Below are 18,551 nucleotides of genomic sequence, written 5' to 3' on the forward strand. Positions count from 1 at the left end.
TGCAGGGCAGGGCTGTCCCGGAGGAGCGACACGGGGTGAGAGAATGAAGAAGCCGGCCGGGCGGCAGCAGGATGGGGCGGCAGGACCTCCCGCGCGCTGATGGGCCCCCGCTGATGCTCCCGTGGCCGCTGGCCCTCCTGGCCCTGAGTGCGTGCTGCCGCTGGGGTGTGGCCGGTGAGGCGGGTGGCACGGTGCCCCAGCAGCATGCCGCCGCCGCAACCCCTTCCTCCTCCTCCTCCTCCTCCTCCTCCTCTTCCTCTGGCCGGGCACCCCTTGACTGGCTCCTCACTGACCGGGGACCCTTCTACCGAGCCCAGGAGTACGTGGACTTCATGGAGCGCTACCGGCAGGGTTTCACCACCAGGTACAGGATCTACAGGTGAGAGGCAGCGCCGGGGGCCAGCCCTTCAGCGGGCACCCTGGGAGGGGGCTGCAGCATGGGGGGCTGCGGGGGGCACAGTGGAGCAGACCCCTGTGTGCGGGAGGAGGCTGCCCATCAGGAGAGACAGCGGGTGGGTGTATGTGAGATGCTGCTTTCCCCGGGAATGTAACGGCAGCCCCCTGCGTTGCTCATGGCATGGCTGCAATGGGCTCCAGGGAGGATTTGCCCTGAGCCGGGAGTGATTTGGTGTGGAGGTTGAGATGGGATCAGCCCTTATGGTGGGAGGCACAGAGGGATGCTCCTTTGTCCTTTTGCCATGCACAAAGACATCTCTGTGCCGAATTACCGAGCCTGCCTGGATTGCCAGCCATCTGGGGCTGGGATGCTGCAGGGGCTTGTGAAAAGCCACTCTGACTGACCCCCTGACATGTACCCAGTGCCATCACCCCATAGACTGTGGCAGTGGGATGCTACATGCATGGGGGCCAATGCTGGAGGGGGTTTCTTGCCAGAAGAGAACCAGATTTGGCAGCAGTGGGATCCACTGACCCCAGCAAAGGGCCACCCCATGACAGCCAGCATGGGAAATGCACTCCACCGCCTCCCGGCACTAACTGGGGCTGTCTCCTCCTGCTAACAAGCCCTTTTCCCTTCCTCTCCTTGCTGGTGCCAAGCCCTAGGGGTTCCCAGCAGCAGAGCAAAGCCCGGCTGCTGCCTCTCAGGGAGCTGACGTGGTTGCTGGGATGGCAGTCTTGTTATGCAGCCCGGCACCCCCAGAGAGCTCCTCTCCCCCCCTCACCCCTTTCCTATGTGCTGACGCTGCCATGCCGAGGGACCCGCGTCCTCTGGGGATGCTGCCAGTGACGGTGGTGGGACAGGAGGAGCAGCCGGAGGGACAGCAGCTGGCTTGCACCTCCTCTGAGGTGGAGAACACGCTAGCAGCCTTCTGGGCTTGCTTCACCTGTGTGATGGGATGGGGGGGAACTGGTGCCGGGCTCCTGGCCCCCCAGCCCCACATGCCCCAGCACGCAGGGACCGTGTGTGCATGGGGAGAGGCAGCATCCCACCCCCCCACACACACTCACACACCACTCCCAGCTCCACTCCTGGCCTCAACATCCCACTTTCTGGGCCCAAAAATCATGATGGGAGGCAAGCCAGCACCCACCAAGCACCTCGTCTGCTTTGCACCCATCCACCCCTCCTCCTCCTCTCCCTCCTTTTCCAACCAGCCCTAATTAAACTGTCTGAAAGCCAACGCCTGGTTTTAATTAGAGCTAAATGCTGAAGATTAGGCTGAAATCGGCCGCTAGTTGTTAGTTTGAGGCATCAATAGGCTGGCGGCTCACCCCCAGGGCTGGGCTATGCCAGGGGGCACGTTCACAGCCTCGAGGGCTACAAGGGAACCCACCACCAACCCCACCTCATCCCAACGCCTCCAGCTTCCTACACAATGCTGCCGACACTTAAAACCATGAAACCCCCAGATGTCGGATTTTCACCTGGATCCATAGGGATGGGGATGGAGGATGGATGAAGCCAATTCAGCCCAGTGGGCTGGAAAAGGCTCTGGCCCTGCCCTGGGCTGTGATTAATGCCTGCCGGAGGTGCCTGATTAATCAATGTCAGGCATCTCTGCTGCTTGTAGCTTGTTATCGCCATCAATGGCTTAGGGAAGGACGACGCTTTCGTTCCAGCTGGGTCTATAGCTGGCAAGCGCACAGAGCAGGTCCTTCACCTCTGCTGCAGCAATGGGGAGGTCGGGATGGTCCCAACAGGAGTTTTTCCACCTACTGATCCCCTGCCCCAAGTGGGACACTGGGGACAGCGGAGAGGACAGCATGCACGTGGCACGGCCATACCGGCTTCATACCCTCTCCCCACCACTGCTCTCCTCCCACAGAGAGTTTGCTCGCTGGAAGGTGAATAATTTGGCCTTGGAGAGGAAAGATTTCTTCAGCCTGCCACTTCCCCTGGCCCCCGAATTCATCCGCAACATCCGTCTGCTGGGACGCCGGCCCAGCCCCCAGCAGATCACTGACAGCCTCATCAAAAAGTATGGGACCCACTTCTTGCTCGCTGCCACGCTGGGAGGTGAGTGCTGGTGGGTGCTCGCTCCCCGCTTGCTCCCTGCTTGCTTCACTTGCACAAGGCAGCGTGCAGAGGAGGGAGGGGGGGGAATAAGGACTGCAGGAGAAATACGACCAAGGAGGGGAATGGGGGGAGCCCAGCAGTCCCCCAAAAGGATTGTATGTCCCACCAGGAGAGGAATCCCTGACCATTTTTGTGGACAAGCGCAAGCTGAACCGGAGGGCAGAGCCCGCTGGGGGGGCTGGGAACAGCTCAGGGGTCTCGCTGGAGACCCTGCACCAGCTGGCAGCCTCCTACTTCATCGACCGGGAGAGCACACTGCGCCGGCTCCACCACATCCAGATCGCCACAGCTGCCATCAAGGTAGGTGAAGGTGTGAGGGAAGAGGGCAGCACGGGGAGACAGCAGCCCCTCAAAGCTGGCTGAGACCCTCAAGCAGCATCACACCCTGGGAAGGGGAGATGGAGGGGGCAAACAGGCAAAGTTAGCACATCTACCTTATTTATGGGAAATTAGGCATGCTAATGAAGGCACATTTTTCAGTGGGCTGCAGGCAGGGTTGCTGCCTTTCAACAAGCCAATTAGCAGGCAATTAGTTCTCCTCTCCAAGCATTGCCTTGCTAAGGGGAGTGGGGCACCACAAGCCTGGCCAGGGGTTATTTGCAGCACTTTTGGTGGGGTGGCACGCACCCTGGTTCCCCTCCTGTGTCCCTGACCACCTGTGGATCCCCCCCTTAGGTGACTGAAACACGGACGGGGCCACTTGGCTGCAGCAACTACGACAACCTGGACTCAGTGAGCTCTGTCCTGGTGCAGAGCCCCGAGAACAAAGTGCAGCTCCAAGGTAGGACCAGGCTGGTGGGGATGTGGGGACGGACAAGTGCCACTGTGGGATGCTCGTGGGTGCACAGGGGGCCGCAGGGGAGGATGCTGGCTCAAGATGCTGCTTTTAATTTAAGGGCTAGGGAGGAAGGGGGATGAAAATAATCAAAGCTGGGCAGGATGAGGTTGTTGCTCGTCTGCCAAGAGGAGCCAAGATCGATGCAGCGCCCAGACAAGCGGCTCCACAGCAAATTGATATGAAAATCATGCAAGGGTGGGAGCCTGGGGAGGGGGAAGACTTGCTCCGTTCTCACCCGGGTGATGTTTTCAAGGGGCTCTGCGCGTGCCCTGATGCTCTTGTGGCTGCCTCCCGCTCACAGGGCTGCAGACAGTGCTCCCCTCCTATCTGCGGGAGCGGTTCGTGGCGGCTGCCCTCAGCTACATCGCCTGCAGCTCAGCTGGGGAGCTGGTGTGCCGCCGGAGCGACTGCCGCTGCCAGTGCCAGCCCGCCTTCCCCCGCTGCAACTGCCCTGAGGCTGACATCCAGGCACTGGAGAGCAGCCTGGCCCAGCTCTGGCGAGCCTGGGAGAGTCACCACAGCCAGTTCGAGGAGTCAGGTGAGGCTGGAGAGACCCCACCAAGCATCCCTCTCCCTGCAGCCCCTCCTCTGGGAGCAGCCCAGGCTGGGCGGTGGGGCTCGAGGCCAGGATCCAGGGTGGTCATCTTACCATGAAGACCTGAGAGCCCAGTTGGAGGGAGGTTGGGTCCAGCCCTACCTTCGCCACTCACCCTCCTGGGTCTGCTGATGCCATCTGTCTCCCCGCACAGAGGAGTTTCAGGCCCTGGTGAAGAGGCTCCCTGGGGACCGTTTCCTGAACAGGACGGCCATCTCCCACTTCTGGGCCATGGACCTGGATGTCCAGCATCGCTACCAGCAGCTGGGCACCAGCCTGAAACTGCTCTCCAGGAAAACCCACCGACTCATCCGGCGGCTCTTCAATCTCAGCAAACGCTGCCACCGGCAACCTCACTTCAAACTGCCGAAGGAGAGGTAGGGTGCCACAGCATCCCCGTCCCACACTGGGGACACTGCTCAGAGCCCCAAGGGGGGCTCAGACCCACAGCTCACCTCCCTGTGGTAGCGGGGGCAGGCATGCCACCCTGGGATGTTGCCTTGAGAGGTTGGGTCCAAGCCTGGAGGTGGAAAATGGGGCTTAGTTCATGGGGGGCACCAGCAGTGCAGAAAAATGAATGCAAGCAGCATTCCTGGGCAGCTTCGGCAGCTCTTCCATCCCTAGAGAAAGCTGGTCACACCTGTAAAGATGACATGTAAGCAACTCTCCTCCTGCGTCTCTTCTCCACCAGGTCCCTCCCTTACTGGTGGAGCCGCGCGCAGTCACTCCTGTACTGCAGCGAGACCACCATGCCTGGGACCTTCCTGGAAGAAAGTCACAGCTGCACATGTCCCTCTGACCAGCCCTCCTGCCAGGGGTCCATACCGTGTGCCTTGGGCGAGGGGCCAGCCTGCACCAGCTGTGCCGAGGACAACAGCACCCGCTGTGGAACCTGCAATCGTGGCTACGTGCTCACCCAGGGCTTCTGCCGCCCCGAGGTGGCCGACTCACTGGAGCACTACCTGGGGCTAGAGACAGACCTGCAGGACTTGGAGCTCAAGTACCTCCTGCAGAAACGGGACAGCCGCATCGAGGTGCACTCCATCTTCATCAGCAACGACATGCGCCTTGGGAGCTGGTTTGACCCCTCCTGGAGGAAACGCATGCTCTTGACCCTGAAGAGCAACAAGTACAAGCCCGGGCTGGTTCATGTGATGTTGGCCCTCTCTCTGCAGATCTGCCTCACCAAGAACAGTACGCTGGAGCCCGTCATGGCCATCTACGTCAACCCCTTCGGGGGAAGCCACTCAGAGAGCTGGTTCATGCCCGTCAACGAGGGCAGCTTCCCAGACTGGGAAAGGACTAACGTAGATGCCTCTGCCCAGTGCCAAAACTGGACGCTCACCTTGGGCAACAAGTGGAAGACCTTCTTTGAAACAGTCCATGTCTACTTGCGGAGCCGCATCAAGTCTCTGGATGACAGCTCCAACGAGACGATCTACTACGAACCCTTGGAGATGGCAGATCCCTCTAAGAACCTGGGCTACATGAAAATCAACAGCTTGCAAGTCTTTGGCTACAGCCTGCCCTTTGAACCAGATGCTATTCGTGACCTGATCCTTCAGCTGGACTACCCCTATACCCAGGGCTCCCAGGACTCAGCCATGCTCCAGCTGCTGGAGATCAGGGACCGGGTGAACAGGCTGTCACCCCCTGGCAAAACCCGCCTTGACCTGTTCACTTGCTTGCTCCGCCACAGGCTCAAGTTGGCCAACAATGAGGTGGCAAGGATCCAGTCCTCCTTGAGGGCCTTCAACGCCAAGCTGCCCAATGCAATAGAGCAGGAGACAGGCAAACTGTGCAGCTAACAGCTGGGGCTGCTCAGATCTTGGAGCAAGGGGGCCAGGAGAAAGGACTCCCTGGGGGTAGGGGCAGGGAATAACCACCCTAAAAAATTAAATCAAGGCCTTACCTTAGTGCCAACCGCGTGCTTCCATGGTACACCCAGCGACTGGCCAAAGAGATGCAGGGTTTGAGCAGATGGAGGATGCCAGTGGGACTATGGAGGAGGAATGGCTTGCGCAGCGCAGACTGGCTCTGAGCGCGGGGAAGATGCCAGCACGCTGCCCTGCAGCACCGCTTTTGCTTGAGCATCGGTGTCTGGCGGAACGTGCTGATGGCCAGAGGGGATGTGGCTCGGCCAGAGGCAGCTGCTGGCCCCACTGGAGCAGATGCTCAACCCACCATGAGGATCCTCCAGTGTTGGTCTCCTTGGTGCCCCAACTTTTGTAGTCTTTTTAAGAGAGGTTTCTACCAGCACCTTTGCTTCCACATCCCCCGTGACCCTTCATGTGGCCTTGCCCTCGCACATGGCACAGGGGGGACCACACTGCAGGCTTCTGAGGTGCAGCAGATCTCTCCTGGTGCCTCTCCACAATCATCTTGTGCCTGTCAAGGCATCATCACCCCTCGTACGGGAAGGACCTGGCACCTGCCCTGTGGACACCCCTGTCATGGACACTGGCAGAGACCTCTGGGCCACAATTCCTTACAAAAAAAACCCCACAAAACCTAAAACAAAAGAAAGAAAGAAAAAGATAAAAGATGTTTTATTTATGTATTTATTTATTTGTTTTGTTTGGGAGGGGTTTTTTTTAAGCCTATTTATTTGGGGAGGGTCATTTCTTGTCGGTGACTCCAGCCAAGAGACATCTTAGTAAAATGTATCTGTTTAATATATTTTTTAAAAAAAAGCCTTTTTTGAGCAAAAGAACAACCAAAAACAACCGAGAGGAAAACAAAAAAAAAAGAACAGTTACTGTCATCTCTGGCCTTGGCTTTTCCCTTGCTGTGTGGCAGGAGAGGATGGCAAGGAGGGGCCCGTGCGTGCCTGGCCATCGTGTTCCCCCCATGTCTCTGCACCGTCCTGCTCTCTGGATTTTAGCCAAGCCTCCCGAGGAGGGGAGATGCCACTGCATGGGCTGGCCATCTGTCTCTTGTCCACATCTTCATTAACTCCAGAGGGACAGGGCTCTAAGGTGGCCTATTAAGACCATCAGACATGCCTGGAGGCAGGGAGAGGGATCATGCCCCCACCTGGAGCAGCAGCTCCTGCCTGCTTCCCCATGCTCTCACTTTTGCTCTCAGTGGGGTGCCTGGAGCAGATGCAACACACCCCTGAGCTGGTGGGAAGGACCTGCATGGCACCAGCTGCATCTCTTGTCCAACCTCCTCCTGGTCCCATGTAAACATCCACCATGCCCCAGCGTGAGCAGTATTGCAGCTCAGTCACCTGCTATGGCACATACCACCTCCGTGGGCATGTCAAGCATGGCCCTTTGAAGGTTCACTTGATGTCCCTTAACTCTGGTATGGGAAGAGACAGGGAAAACCTGACCCCCAGCCAGCCCTTCTGGCCAGTTACAGTTGTTTAGACAGGTATGACAGTCATCTCTGTGTCCTAGCTCCATTGCTTGGTCCATATGTGTAGGTTGCTGTGTACTTCTGATATCCTCACTGACATCCTCAAGGCCTCTTCATTCATCACCCCCTTAGAAAGGGCCCCAAACCAGGTACAACCCACACCTCCCTCTGCTACACCCAGTGCAATCATCAAGGGGCAGTGGGTTTCCCTGAGGCCAGCATCTCCAGCAGCCCCACCACTCGGGAGCCAGCGGCATCTCCAGTGCCCGCTCAGCTCAGCCTGGCGAGCTGGGGCGAAGAGCCAGGTGGTGGGGGCAGGCAAGCTGGCAGCTGACGGCTCAGCGGAGCCAGGCTCCCCTCCCTCCTTCCCCTGTGCTGCCGCTGCCACACTCAGTGCCTGACCAGAATATCAAGTAGCGGCGCTGCCCGGCTGTCGGATGGAAACGCTGGGTATCCAGACGAGCAGAGCTCACCGCCTCGGTGGCTGCCCTTATTTGTTGGCTGAGGACAGGCTAGAGAGAGGAAGGAGCTGACCCTCCGACGCACAGCATCCCCAAAGCAGGGAGTGTGGGCAGAAGGGATGGGCACGGTGCAGGGAAAAGGAGAGGGGGAGTGTCAGGTGGGGCGGGGAGAGCGTGTCAGTGTGCAGATCTGAGTCCGCTTCCTAATCCTCCCTGGCTGGCAAAACTTGCCTGCTGGGATGCTGCAAAAAGCAGCGGTAACCCAAAGTCATTCATCCTGCTTCTGTCACCCCCTTGTTCCCCCCTCTCCTCCATCCTCGGGTTGGACAGATAAAGAGATAAGCGGGAGGAAAATAACACCAGGAGAGATAAAGAGATAAGTGAGAGGAAAATAAAATGGGGGTAGATAAACCATGCTTGCTATTTATATTCCCTGTCTAATCTATCAATCCATCAGGCTGGCTACTGTGGTTATAGAATCCCTCAATCTGTCACCTGGACTTCTCCATACATCTGTCTTCTTTTGCCTACGTCTCCTCCCTTGTCTCCCAGTCCTAAAGGGAAAAAAAAAATCAGGCAATTAAACACACCAGGAGGAAACGAGAAGTCAAAGTCATCATCTCAGCTCCCCAGGGGGAAGCTGACAGACATCTGCCTGGGGATGAGGAGGGTATAGGCAGGAGGGCCAGCAGTGCTGCCTGCTGCTGAGCAGGCAGAGCTGCCAGGAGGCTTTCCAGATAGAAAGACCATTTTGGCTTCTGCTACACATCTTTCTGGGCCATCACATCACTTCTTCTCCCCATCATCACATGGGCCATGCATCAGGCTCTATGTTCTTCAGCTCCATCCTCTGTGTCCCCCAGACAGAGCATTTCCTACCATGCTTTTAGGCACCCTTAACCAGTCACACATCGTAAAGCCACCTGAACATGAATGCAAGAGCCATCAGGACATCTGGCAGCATCTCGAGGAGCCGCTGGCCAAGACATGATGGAGCAGCTTCCACCTGACGGGCAACTGACACTTGGCTTCTCCACCTTGGTGCTGGCTCCAGTGGCAGGCAGGTGATGCCCTGAGAGTAACAGTTCTGGGGATGTGGGGATGGAGGTGGATGAAGGCTCTTCAATCTAATGCAAAAAAAAAAAAAAAAAAAAAAAAAGGGGGGCAGACAGGCAACTGGAGGGATGCACCCTCAACTCTTTGCATCCTTGATGGTTGCCCTATAGGCTGGCAGGCAGAGCAGTGCTGAAGCCTCCCCTCCCTGCAGCCCACCAGCAAGATTTCATCATGTATTGCCCAAAAGCATCGAGTTTGGCCCAAACCACTGATTCCCATCAGGAACGAGGCCATGCATGGCATTCCCAGCCCGGCAGCCAGCACGGTGCCTCTCAGCAAAACACCCCATCAGGCAAATCAGGGGCCAGCAGATGAGGAGCGACAGCAATGCCGAGCACATCCCTGCCCACCGGCTCCCCACAACATGGGGCTGCACTACCTCTTTGACTGAGTGAAGGAAAAGACAGGGGTGGTTCTCTGAATTTTGCTGATAAATTGCTGTATTTTGGGAGACAACCACTTCCACCTTTTTTCAGGTTAAGTGGGTGAGTCAGAGAAAGAGCAGCAGCAGCGTGCCCCCCCGCCCCACAATGGACAGGAGGGGACTGCCAGGCTGCATGTTAATCTTGGGTGGAAGCAGTCAAGTCCTCCCATCCCTGTTCAGCAATTACGGCACTTGATGGAGGTCATTAAGAAGATGAGGTTAATAACTGGGGGTCAGCATTTGATTACCTTGCAGCGCTTTCCCCTGCAAAGAATGCTGAAACCAGCAGGGCTGGCTGGAGAGTCACTGTCATGCATGGAGCTGGCCGGATTTGGCCTCTGGATGCAAAAAGCCAGGGTCCTACCCTGCCAGGCCTCCCCGAAGCAGGAATTTGGCGTCAGACCCATTAGGTTTTAAAAACTGGTATGTTTGGGGCTCTCCTTACTTGTGGTTTACAAGCCCCTGCATTTATAGACCTTACACAGTACCTCTCTGCAGCCAGAAAGCTGCTTCTTAAATAACGAGCTGAGCTCCTCACTCGCATGATTGCAGCCGCTCTAGTCACCTCCAGACACGTTTAGTTAACAGCTCTGCCAGGGAAAAGGAGGCTGGAGGAAGGCCGGGCTGTTTCACCCCCAGCCCCAGCAGCAGAACGGGATTAAATGCAGTGCTCTCCCCCAGCGCCCCTGCTTACGACTCCTAGGTGCAGGTTGGTCCCACCTCCATCTCCCGGCCCCGAGACAGCCAGTGATGGGCTGTGGTTGACTACACCCAAACCAAACAGCTCGCAGCTCCAGCTATCTAACCTACACTCTTTTTCCTCTCCTGTGTTTTCACCCCTTTTCCACAGCACTGGCTGAGCCTCCAGCCCTGTGTGCCATGAGGTGGTGCCTTTGGCCTCATGGCCAAGAGCATCTCTGCATCAGGCTGTGCCAAAATAGCAAGAACAGTTTTGCCATGAAGAGACAGGATGGAGAGAGGCAGTAGGGCTAAATCTGCATCCCTGCCTACATCCCTGCTCCAGCCTGCCTCAGTTTCCCCTCTCATAGCTCCCTGCTGATGCTGTGTCAGCCTGGGAGAAAAGCACAGGATGCACAGGTAGTAAAACATACCCAGGGGAGGAGGGAGGTCTGGGCAAGCTCCAGAAAACACGCTTTGCCGGCAGATACTCTTTTTCTTTGCATGCAAACAGCACACTGGTGCAGATTTCGCTTGAAATTCACCCCACAGTCTCTGCCCTCTTGGTTCAGGCTGCAGGATGGGCAAGTGGAAATCAGCCATTTCACTTGGTGGGAGGCTTCACAACGAGCATTTTGCTCAGGGCTCCTCCAGCTTCGTTAGCCACATAGAACCACCAGGCAGCTGCCCAACAGAGCTGTTCTGCTGTTTGACAGCATTTCTGGGGGAGGCAGGCAACAGCAAGCTGCCTGCAGACCTCTCCGCCCCGGCATGGGGCTCCTCCAGCTTCTTCCTTATAACATGGTTTCGCCGCAGGAACCAGAGATGCTCCTGGGCATGCGTGGGATTGCCGTTTACTCACCCAACTAACCAAGCAGACTGTGGGATGTGATCCCTGGGAAACCAGGATCCCCAGGCTGGGTAGTGCCGTGGCCTGGAGCTGCTCCGCCAACATGCTGACGCAAGCCTATGGAGACTTCTCATTGTCCCCTTCCCTCTCCAGGCTTGGGGCAGGGGGGATAGGGGGCTCGCCACCGGGCCCCCTTGCTTCCCTCTGCCTCTCCAAAGCCCAGCGACATCTGCGTAGCCAAGAGGCAAGCTAAAACCTCGCTATCTCTTTTTCAGCCTCGCCTTTCCTCCCCCACCCCCCCCTTCTCCTGACAAGCTCAGAAGTGCAGTCAAGGTGGCAAATTAGCGGCAGAGCCTCGTTAATTGGCAGGCAGGAGCCTTCTCCTGCTGTTTGGGTTGTCATCAGCTGCTTCAGCACATTTTCAGTTTCTCTCTGTTTCGGTCTATTTTCTCTCCTCGCCCACAGTGGGCTGGGTTTTTCCTCCCTGCTCCGTCTCTCTGCCATCTCTTTCAAAGCCATCGAGGGCTCTCATCCTCCCACACCGTGCTCCCTGGGGTTCCCTCTCCAGAGGGGATTTATAGGGTCTGAGGTAAATGGCCACTTCTTAGGGAACATGGGGGGACGATTAACAGGCTCTTGAAATGATGATGACCTCAGCTGCTTCCTCACTCCTTCTCCTCCTCCTCCTCCTCCTCAGCCTCCTGCTGCGGCCTCGGAGAAGGCTGCAAAGGGCAGGCAGGGAGGCAGGGGGAGGCTGCTGCCAGCCCAGGCATACGGGAGAGGTCCCAGCCACCCTCCTGTGTCCCACCCAGGAGCTTAGTGAGGAGCTGGGATGACTCAAGCTGGTGGGCACCTCAGGAGGCTCCAGCCCCAGTTCCTTGGCTCCCTTCTTCCCTCCCCACAGACTCCTCCATAAGTGAAGATAGAGTCATAACCTGACCCACCCAACCCTACCACCTGCACCAGCCCCTGACCTCCCTGAGTGGTCCCCCAGCTGCTCCCAGCTCTCAAGGAGAACCTGAAGACCTCTTTAGATACCATCAAATAACATATCTTCACAGCATCCCATTCTGCAAGCAGAGAAACTCGCAGGGGAGCGGGGATGCCAATGACAAATTGCTTTCTCCTCCCTGATCTCAGGGCTGGGAGCCACTGCTGCCAGCAGTGGTACCCCCGTCCATTAAATATGGGTGCCCTGCCCCAGGGTGCCACTGCAGCCAGCGTAAATCAGCAGCGCTGGGGCCAGGGGTATCACTGATTCACGGCCAGGAGCCCGGCTGCAGGACTTACCTCATCAGGCTGGACCCTGACCCCCCCGAGCCCAGCTGCCCCCAGGACAGTGCTCCCAGGGGACCTCTTGGCTCTCTCTGCTCCTGGACTGGGGGTTGAGATGGCTGGTGAATTTTGGAGGGGTCTCCCTGGAGGGCAAAGATCTCCAAAAAAAAAAAAACCCAGACAAAGCTGCAAGCCAGACCTTTTGCTCCTGATACGCATGCCAGGAGCAGAGCCCAACTGAATGGAAAGAAAGAAAGGCGAGAGATTAGTCAAATTATTTTTAAAAGTGCTGTCCCAGCCTACAGGCAGCCTCTGCTCCATATGAGGATACAGAAACCCTCCCAGCTAATCTGCCTCAAAATCAGCAGTGGTTACTACATCTTCCAGCTTTTCCCTTAATACAATTCCCTGTGATGGTTCCTTGCCCTTTCCTTACCTCTGTCATTACTGATCCACTCGAAGAGATGGGAATTGAAGGAGAAAAGGATCTCAGGGGCCTTTTTCTCCACCTGTAGCCCCATTTCATTGCTCGGAGAGCCCATGCCACCAAGGATTTATCTCCCACGTTGTTTCCCCAAACTAGTTTCTATGGTTGTTTCACTGACATAACAGTAAAAAAATACAGCATATAAACCACCCCAAATAGTGTCCAGGGATGTGAAATACTATAAATCCCAGGAGGCTGCTGGGAGAAGAGAAATGCTGGGATCATGCCTACTCCATCCAAGCCATCTCCTCATCAGCCATAAATCAGGGAGCTCCCCCAAAGCCTATGAAACTCGGTTAAAAGGAGATTTCCTTCTCTCCTGAGACTCGGCAGTGGTGTTGGGAGCAGTGCTCTCAGAAAGGCTCCTGGGGGAACAGAATCAGTGATTACCCAAATTAGTTTCTAATAGCTTTTATCTCCTAATTTCTACTTTGTCAAGTACTAAAATCCATTAATAATCAAGAGACCATGTAGAAAAACATTTAACATCCCAGCTGCCAAGAGCTCCCACCCTGTCACACTCCAGCAAAGTTAAAGGAGAGGGGAAAGGAAAAAGAATTATTATTTTTTTATCTTAAACTCAGCTCTCCAGGTAAACCATCACCTGTATTTGCTGATTAGCAGGATGATAGGACAAATCCACACATGAAGCTGTAGATGGTGCACCTCCCATCTTGCTCCTCTCCAGCCCTTGCCAGATAAAGGTTCCCCACGCAGCCCCATCCCCACGCCGGCTGCTTTCTAGAAGGGACCAAAGGCTGGTGGCCAAGGCTTGTGGCACCCACGGTCCTGCCTGTACCTGGTGGCTCCCATCTAAATGAAGGCAGGATGCTGCCCCCCCCGTGAGATGGCCACAAGCGACAGGTCCTCCATGGGCTGAGGTTGGGTTGGACCATTTCCACCCCAGGGCTGGTCCCTTCCACTCTGCCAAAACACTGCAGCCCTTCATAGCCCCCCACTTCAGCCTCTCAGCTTTATTTATTCCTTATCTTTGCCTCGTAGAACCAGCCTTGGCCCTCCGGCCATGCCAGGCCAGAGCTCTCCCTGCTCAGGTGAGAAATCTGCCCACACCTTGCTTCGATTTGCATCAGCTGCTGCCCTGTGCTGTAATATTGCCCCTCTCTTAATCACCTGTTTGAAGAGTTTAACAGGCTTCTAATAACTTATTGCATTTCTAAAGCCCCCCTGACAGAATAAATCCCTCCAGTGTCCCTGGCAGCAGCTGGAGGGATGCATGCAACTGCTGTATGGCATCACCCATGACTTCCCCTCCGTGTCTGGGCAGCTTCCCCAGCAGCAGCATCCTGGAGAGAGGAGGGAAATAAAACCCTGCATCCAACCCAGAGGTTGTTGCCTGAGCAACGGCGGAGGTGGGCGCAGGGATCCAGGCAGCGCAGCCAGAGGTGAGCTTCAGACATGACTGCTGGAGGGTTCAGGGCACCCTCTGGGGAAAAAAGCGTGAGAGAGGAAGGAATCAGGATGTTGCAGCTTGAACTGAATGCTGCAGTACCTGCTGGGAGCTGGGGTGAGGACGGGGGAGGTGTGGGCAGGTGGAGCAGGGGGTCAGTGGCTGTGGCATCCTCCATCCCAGCTGGGCTGCTGTGGGGGTGGTGTTGCGTGGGCACGTTCCCAGTATCAGGGTGGGTGTGGGACAACTCCGTTTAACAAACACTCTTGTCCAATGTGTCCTGGCCTCACTGCACATTTCTCCCTTCCTCTCTTGCCAAGGGGACGGTGGCCTGAAGAAGGGGACTGAGATTTTTTTCTATGCACTTTAACCGTTGCCCCAAGGCAGGCTCGAGAGCTAATGTACAGCAAACCCAGTATCCACACAGAACCAGTAAGTCCTCATCCCCACGTGACTGGGAGTCCATCCGTCTGTCCAAGGCTAGCTGGTCACATACAAACCCTGTCCTGAGCTCCTGTGGTTTGAACCAACTCTGGTTAAGCTGCTGGCCTTGCAGAGATGAGCAAGCAGCAATGCAATGGCACTGTACTGTGGTGACCACCTTGGGGCTGGACCTTTGCTAGACAGGATCTGGTCTTCGTTAGGACATCAGTCCCTTAGTGACCATGCATGGGGCATCACCACCACCACACACTTTTTATTCCACCCCTTCTCCTATGCTCAGCAAGGCCCGAAGTCTGGTTATGGATTTGTTTGTGTTTTGCTGTTGGCTCAAGCATCACTAAAAAGCCTCTGTGATGTTGGCTCAGGAGCCGTGGGCTTCGGGCGCTTGCAAGCCATAAATTGACAGCTGCGCTGTGCGCAAATCCATACACAGGGTTAATGGACGCAGCTCCCACGGGAGGCTGGGCACCATGGCAATCCCTGCCCCAGGGATGTGACAGACCAGTGTCCCTAGGGATACTCCGCACCCTCCCAGAGCTACCGCCGCTGTGCAGGCTTTGTGCAGCTGCTTGCAAAGCGGCCGGTGCCCACTGAGTGTCAGGGGCTGCTACAGCATCCATGTCACCTCCTAATCACAGGGATATGGGATCCTGGGATGGGATTTGGTGCTCCAGATGCTTTCCAGGGGTTTGCTCCTAACCAAGAGAGATTTAGTTGCTGGGGGTGGGGGGGTGTAAGTAAGGTCACAAACCAAAATATATCCAGACACATACAGTACATAAAACTACAGTCTGTTTCCCCTCTAATTGGTAATAAATGTAAATGTTTAGTTATGCCTGGCTTGGGAGCTATGAAAAACACATCTGGCTGGATGGTTTTTCTGCCTACCATCTGTTGCTGAAACGAAAGGCGAGAGTGCCTGCGTGTGTGCGCACCTGAGGAAGGCGACAGTGGGAGAAGAGGGAGTGGGAGCAGGAACGGAGAAGAATGAGGAGGACGACTGCTGGAGAGGGGAAGGTTAGTGCTGGAGGGCAATTTCTGGCCAGAGCTTCCCCCCCCGCTCATGGGGACCTCCAGGTTCTGCTTCTATGCTCGGTCCTTTGCTCCCCTCCCAGGTAATGCAACAAGTAGAGGAGGGGTCTGTGCCCACCGGAGCTGCTGACACAATATTCCTGTGTGCATCGGTGGGGGAAACAAAGCTGGCAAGCCCCTGGAGGTCTCCTCCTGGCCATTAATTACCATTAACCAGAAGCTCTGATCTGATCAAACCCAGAGCAGTGTCTATGCATCCCTCCATCCAACACAAAGAACTTCCAGCTGAAATGGACAGACCACAGCTGGCAAGGAGGGGATGCTGTTTCCTCCTCTGCTCCTGCACCAGAGCCATCCTCAGGTCCATAACACCCGAAGCTGTAGCACCATCCCCACCAGTTAACAACTGGGAAGAAACCACTGACCCAAGGAAGCAAATACAGCTCCTTCTCAGCTCAGAAAACTTTCTCGACCCCAGGTCCCCAGAGCTGGGGAAGGTGGGAGAGCCAAAAAAGCTAACGCACAGAGAAAATCAGGTTTGCAGCAGAATTAAGCATAGGGGGAGGCGTAGGTTCCTCCTCCCCACCGTACCTCCCAAGCTATGGTTTTCTGCCCTACCCAGCAGCGGCTCCAGCCCCACAGCAATGCCACCATCACCATCCCTGCTGGACCCACACCTGGCCCAGCCCAGCTGAGGCCCTGGGAACCCAACAGCCTTCCTCCTCCTCCTCCTCCTCCTCTTCTGCCCGCCTGGTTCACTCTTGTTCTGACAGCACCGCCTCTTACTTTGAAGCAGATTTTTTCTTGGAGAATGAGCTTCGCTTTCTAGACCATCCCCAAAGAGCCTGTGAGAACTCACTCTTGTCCCTCCCCCTGCCTTGATCAAGGCTGAAGGCTGAAATCCAAGTGCATTGATCAAAGTGGCTTCTTCGGGTGAGATTTACTGGCGAGGAAAAGCAACAGTTGTTGAGGAGCTGGTCCAAGGGGCCAGCATTTCCTCACTGGGAACAAGATGGTAGCTGCGGGTAGGAGGTGTAAAGGACTTCACGGTGCCCAGGGCAGCAAAGAAAAGGGATTTTCACTGACCGGTGAAGTTGTAGGCTGCTCCTGAAACATTTGGGATTGAGTAGCAGCCAGGTGTCCTATTTCTGAGCTCTCCTAGGGAAAGATGCAGCTTTACATATGACTGGGACAGAGATCAGTGATGCCTGGGCACAGCGTCTGATGTCCAAGGTCTTTTGCCTTGAGACAAAAGCCTCCTGTTCCTAGAGGGCACCTTTAAACCAGCCCAGGCTCCACAAAGCCCCTTGAAGAGCTGCGGGCTGGCAAGCCCAGACAGCAGCCCCCGGCTCAGTGCTGAGAGATGGGGCTGGGTGCCAGCTACTCATGCCAAGGTGAAAGCGGAGAGATCAGGCAGCCAGATGGCATCCTCCCACAAAAATATCCAACAGCTCATCTGCAATTGAGGGCTAAGGCTAAAGCCAGGCCTGATGCAGCCGGTGGCTGCCCCGAGAGGGAACACGCTGCTGCCCAGGCGGGGAGCGGGCAGCAGGAGCAGGGGTAAAACCATCTGCAGGGATAGGCAGGGAGCCGGTGCCACCACTGGTGTTTCTCCAGAGCATCCAGAGTCCAGCTGGCTTCATGTTCAAGTGCAAGCCATGCCCTTATGCCCAGCTTTTGATTGCCCAGCACACGCAGCCCAAGAAAGGCAGTGATAAAAAGGGGTGAAGGTGGAGAAGGGGCGGTGGCAGGAGGAGAAAGCTGTTTATTGGGTGGCACACAAAGGACAGGGTTGTTGCCATTGGTAAGACAACCAGACAACCCAACACCAAGAGGCAGCCCCTCTAGACAGGCTGAGACCTGCTCAGCCCCAGGCACCTCCCACATCCATTTTGCTGTGACAGAAGTGACACCCCCCCCGCCCCCCCCATGCCACACACTGTCTGTGCCCTCAGATGGGCACAGGCAAAGCCAGCTTGCTGCTGCCTGCACTGCGACGTGCTTTATGCCCAAGTCCCTGCTACCCTCCCTGTGCTACCTGCCTGCTTCTTGCCTGCACCAGCACCACAGCTCCCCAGGGAACCCTAGGTGAGCTCACATGCCCTGCAAGGGTCCTTTAAGCCAAGCTTAAAACATAACTCAGCCAAGCCCAGCTGCAGCCCCCCAGCAGGACATGCAGCCTTTGAAATACTGGCGCAGGCCCCCCCAGCAGTCGCACCAGCCCCAACTTGTTGGGGACACTCACCTTGGTCACCCGTTCCAAGCTGGCAGAGATCAGCCCTGGGGCCATGCTACCTTATTCCCCAGTGGAGTCAATCCCCCCTAGCTCCAGCTCTCAGAGCTGGTGAGTCCAGATCACCAAGGTCCGGCCATCAGCTGATGCAACTCCCCAACTACCTCCAGGAGATTTACACCAGCCACCAGGTCCTGGCCATCCCATGGAAAGGGTCAGATGCAGTCGGTGTGGGAGGAAAGGACAGCAGTGACATTTGCACACTGCTCCTGGCAGCCTCAGCAGCTGCCTTTGAGCACTTTTCATCTAATTCAATGAAAATGAGTTGTTCAAGTGAATGAAGATAATTTAATAATGAATAGCTCCAACTTATCGGAGAAGCTCTCCATCCCTGCCTGACAGTCGTTGCCTCTAAGTGCAGTTTAATAAGGGAATCATCATCACTCAGCCCTGTGGTAGGAAATCAACACTTTGCTACCCAGGGAAAAGGCTCTGCACCTTCCTAAAAGCTGAAGCAATTTCTCAAGGAGCCTAAACTCTGTTGGCCTTTAAAAGGGAAAAGAAAAAAAAAAAAGAGTAGGGAAAAAAAACGAACCAGCAAAGCAGCCCATCTTCAGAGACAAAATGTAATTAAAAATAAAAGCCAGCTTGAAGAAGGCTGTAAGTCATCACAAGCAGCAGCCAATGCTGCAAGCAAAAACGATGCTGGCTGAGCCTGTGAGTGGGGACGCAGGGGGGTCCTGGGACTGCAGTAAGCCCAGAGGACATCTCAGCAAGACATTTCAATGCATCAAGGTGCTGCTTTCTACCA

General features: G+C 56.0%; 1 protein-coding gene across 1 annotated transcript; it reads left to right on the forward strand.

Annotated features, from left to right (window-relative positions):
• Nucleotides 1-71: 71 nt before the first annotated feature.
• BRINP2 (BMP/retinoic acid inducible neural specific 2) lies at nucleotides 72-5,777 on the forward strand. The gene is made up of 7 exons (XM_075711316.1): nucleotides 72-379; nucleotides 2,286-2,476; nucleotides 2,646-2,836; nucleotides 3,212-3,317; nucleotides 3,676-3,912; nucleotides 4,124-4,346; nucleotides 4,661-5,777. Exons 1-7 carry the CDS (start codon nucleotides 72-74, stop codon nucleotides 5,775-5,777), a joined length of 2,373 nt encoding a protein of 790 aa, XP_075567431.1.
• Nucleotides 5,778-18,551: the final 12,774 nt, after the last annotated feature.

Source organism: Pelecanus crispus, chromosome 5, assembly GCF_030463565.1.
Source record: "Pelecanus crispus isolate bPelCri1 chromosome 5, bPelCri1.pri, whole genome shotgun sequence".
NCBI lineage: Eukaryota > Metazoa > Chordata > Aves > Pelecaniformes > Pelecanidae > Pelecanus > Pelecanus crispus.

What these genes read in the sequence shown, in the direction of transcription:
- BRINP2 (XM_075711316.1), top strand. Translation starts at nt 72, where the DNA reads ATGGGGCGGCAGGACCTCCCGCGCGCTGATGGGCCCCCGCTGATGCTC. An exon ending in ACCAGGTACAGGATCTACAG is followed by an intron (nt 380 to 2,285) that starts GTGAGAGGCAGC and finishes CTCCTCCCACAG; the next exon opens with AGAGTTTGCTCGCTGGAAGG. An exon ending in GCTCGCTGCCACGCTGGGAG is followed by an intron (nt 2,477 to 2,645) that starts GTGAGTGCTGGT and finishes ATGTCCCACCAG; the next exon opens with GAGAGGAATCCCTGACCATT.